General features: G+C 42.7%; 1 protein-coding gene across 1 annotated transcript in view; it reads left to right on the top strand.

Annotated features, from left to right (window-relative positions):
- The window catches only part of jakmip3 (Janus kinase and microtubule interacting protein 3), a 33,418-nt gene extending 32,960 nt beyond the window's left edge, over positions 1-458 (top strand). The window contains exon 23 of the mRNA XM_076298644.1: positions 408-458. Coding sequence (XP_076154759.1) covers positions 408-458 — 51 coding nt within the window. The remainder of the gene's footprint in view (positions 1-407) is intronic.
- Positions 459-3,859: the final 3,401 nt, after the last annotated feature.

The following is a 3,859-nucleotide window of genomic DNA, read 5'->3' as shown; positions in this document are numbered from 1 at the left end:
TAACTGTGAGAAAATGCATCAGTTTTTGGGAACCATTTGGTATTTTAGAATAACATGATTCTGACAGCTTTCCTCAGGCAAATACCCCAACCATCACAGAGCCGGTCTCTGAGGCTGGGTGAAATTCTAGTCGAAATTTACAAAAACCTTGCCAAGACTCTCATGTACCTGTCATGTTAGATCAGAGACCAGCTGAACCATGACAGCCTGTCTCATGCAGTGGTTGTGTTTTAGATGGTTTGTGTGTTTTTGGCTGTAACTCTCTTCAGTGTCAGAGTATGTAAATGCACTCTTAGAGTTTGTCAACTGATTTCCCTCTTCACTTCTGTCTGACTTAAACAACTCTCTCTTCTCTTCTCTCTTCCTCCTTACCTCCTGTTCTTTTCATTTCCTGGCTCCATCTTCAGTTTTTATTTTTATTTTTGTTCTTCTCTTTAGCCTTCATTCTTTGGTCGTAGTTTCTCCGGCCAACCAGATCAGGTGGGTTTGAAGGCGCCCTCCAGCTCTTTCTTTAGGTTTACTCCTATGTCAACAATTGCCCTTTCTCTCCAAAACAATGTGCAAATATTTATGGTAGTGTCCACCATACAGATGTCAGGCATGTTGATAAAGCCAAACAGATGACCCCTCTCCCTGCAGTGTTCACCCAGAGCCACTGGCCCACATGCACTCACAGTGCGGCTCTGACGTGATTGACAGGCAGATCATTGTCCTTATTGGCCGGGAGGCTTTAGGAGGTCATTTCATTTGTTTTCCTCCCTTATAATGCCTTATTACAGAGCCGGGGGCACTCACAGAGACTAGAGTGTTTTCATTAAACAAGGGACATTCATGTCCATGGGAATGTGGGGTAACTTACTAAATAAACCAAGTCTGGAAATTCATGTAACTCTACCTTTGATTGTCGTCCAGGTTATGACATATTGTAACAATACTTAAAAGATGTTCTAAAGGAAGAGGTCAGGAACATGGAATGCACTCATGACTGACTGTTCTGATGATGTTGTGTCTGTGGGCTATGACTGAGTTCCTCTCCTGTCATCTGCAGGTCTCCAGGCAGCTTTGTCTGTTGGATGTGTCTGATGGAAGGACCACAGCTGAGAGCTTCACCCTGATGTGGAGTATGATGTTGTATGTTGTTGGACTAAGACCCAAACAGACACTGAGGACATGATACTGGTTACACGGAGAACTACAGCTACTGAACTATGGTGCTCATTAAGGGACAAAAGAGAAGGCCCCTTTTTTTAATTGGGAAGAGCTTTGTCTGTCCGGCGTGTCGGATTTGGTGCATGTGGAATTTAAGGACTCTTAAATTGAAGCACTCCCTCTTTCTCTTTCCCTGCTAAGCAGGTGGTGCTGGTGGCTGCTTCCCAGTGGAAGCCTGAGAAAACGGAGAGGTGTTACCATGGCAACCCTGCCCCCACTGTTTACATGATGTAATGAGGGCCCTATGACAGGCGCAGTGCACCTCGGGCACAGCCAATCTCCGAGGAGCTCGCTGCCACCAGCTCTTCTATTGCAACTACCGAGATGAAAACTCTTAAAAGCCAAACCATGGAACTGAACCTGTCCTTTGTTTTCTAATTTGAAGGGATGGAAAAAAAACATCTCTCAGAGGAGAAGCTGAAATCCTGAAAAGACAGTGTTTTTCTCTTTTTTTGTTTGGTCTGGTTTTCCCTTTCTCTAGTTTTTTTAAAAACTCTGTATCTCTCTCTCTCTCTCTCTCAGTGGCTGGAGGGAATGAAGTAAAAGCTCCTTTGACCTTTCCTACAGTGTGTGTGTGTGTGCACAGGTGTGTTTACCTCAGATGCATGGTGCTGGCCAGACCGTGGCGAGAGATGTGCTGAAAGGTGTGCATAGATGGAGCAGGGGTTGGGCTTCAGGTGGGGGGGGTTCAACAGGTGAGCTGCTGTCTAGGTGCAGCTCCGACCTCAGGCTGTTAGGCTGTTCCATCCTCCAGGCTGCAGGGAAGGCCATTCCTCTGCACAGGTGTTTATCACACAGCCTTTCTGGACACATCAACAGGACTATTCCACTGAACTCACAGCATGCTTTAACAGGGGACAAGGGAGAGCTCTGATGCCTGCCACATTAACAGGTAAGGGAATGTGCACATTCATATGTATACTGTAGCCTATAATCCACATGTTATTCATGCTGTGTATATCTGTATTTATTTCTAAATGTTATTATATTATGATAAATTATATTATACTGTATATTATATATTATATTACATTATTAAATATTTAGTATGGAAAGTGCACCCATGTGCACCTATTTGTTAATTAATTGACAGTTATGATAATCAACAAGATATACCTTGTTCATTGACTGTCCTACAAGCCAGGTACGGTCATCTTGAAATGAATCTGTATTAGTCTGTAATAAGGCTGACATCATCAGCACATAAAGTGTGCACACAGTAGGGGGTGCTAAATCTCTAGACACAGAGAAGGATATTCCACCACGGATATACTGTAACTCATCTATTGCAGATTGTCCTATATTCAACCCTTTACTGTCCTATATAACCTCTAATGACATTAGGGAGAGCAATACTATTTTCATACGACATAACTTCTTACCAATCATATGCCATACTGACATGTTTCAGGAGGAAGGGAACATCTGCATCATCTCCCCGAGGCCTGACGCAACAGCAGGACTCTCCCTCTCCCTGTCAGCAGGTTAGTACTCTCCTCCCCTCAACATCTGAAGGGGAGATGTGAGCCACACTGTGTCTGATGTAGAACACAGACTTGGAGTGCAATCCTAAAGAGAGAGTGGAGAAAGAGATTAAGTGTGTATATTTAAGCAGCCATTGAGAGGTACTCTCATCCCAGCTGGAGGCTGACCCATGTGATTTTAGAACAATAATGGCCAATTGATTAGTCCCATCTGTTAAGGACCCTCTTTGTCTTTAGTCCCCTTGTTTGCATATGTATGTTTCTCTTTCAGTTGTTTGTTTTTTCCTTGAACCTAATACTCTAATTCATATTCTAATTAATGCTTCTGGGCTTTTGCTCATTTATCTCATTTTTATTTATCAGATTTATTTTCTTTATGCTGGTTGCCAAATGAAATCCCTAATTCTTCCCTGGCTGTGCTGAAGCGTATGTCTGTCAGTGGCAGCCTCCGCTCGGTGAAATATAGGTCTGCACCAAAGGGCATTCTTGAGCACTTCCCAGCGTCTCCGACAGTGTGCCCCTGCAGCGAGGCAGAGTCCTCTGCTAATCGGAGACAAAAAACAACACAGAGCTCAGATCTGGGGCTTTGTAGAGAGCCCATCTAGCCCAAGAAAACCTTGTTTCCCTCAGTGGCTCAGTGCTGCTGTGGAGTTATGCATCTCCAGTCTAAAGAGAGTTTAAGCACTAGCAAGTGTGATGATGCCAAAACAGTTTAATTAATTAAAAATCAAATTGTGCAATTTAAATCGGTGAATATCTCTCAATCATATATTATCAGCATTTTTCTACTTTGATTTAACTGATCAAAATGTACTTTACTAAATACGTCTCAGTGGCATATGGCATTGTGATGATGATTTTAAACTGCTTCAAGCTGGCTTTTCCTTCAAAGATTTTGACGATTTATATACCGGTGTCCCATTGCACTTAATTACATTGGAATGATATATTGGAATGCTGATGAATGGCATTATAACATGCTGTCATACCAAAGAAGGTTGTGTCCCCAGAGGAAATGGCTAAATTGCATTAATCCCTTTAGTTACTATAAAACTACAAAGTAGTATGATTTTAAAAGTCCAAACAGGACATCTGGCCTTGACTAGACCCCTGATTGGACACAGATCTCACAATCAGCTTGAATTGGATGATTATGATTCCCAGTG

The sequence above is a fragment of the Alosa pseudoharengus genome, unplaced genomic scaffold (genome assembly GCF_046254945.1).
Source record: "Alosa pseudoharengus isolate Yale_2024_CS ecotype anadromous, Long Island Sound unplaced genomic scaffold, YU_APseudo_1.1 YU_APseudo_1.1_scf_21, whole genome shotgun sequence".
NCBI classification, from domain to species: Eukaryota; Metazoa; Chordata; class Actinopteri; order Clupeiformes; family Clupeidae; genus Alosa; species Alosa pseudoharengus.
This window is presented reverse-complemented; position numbering and strand designations above follow the sequence as displayed.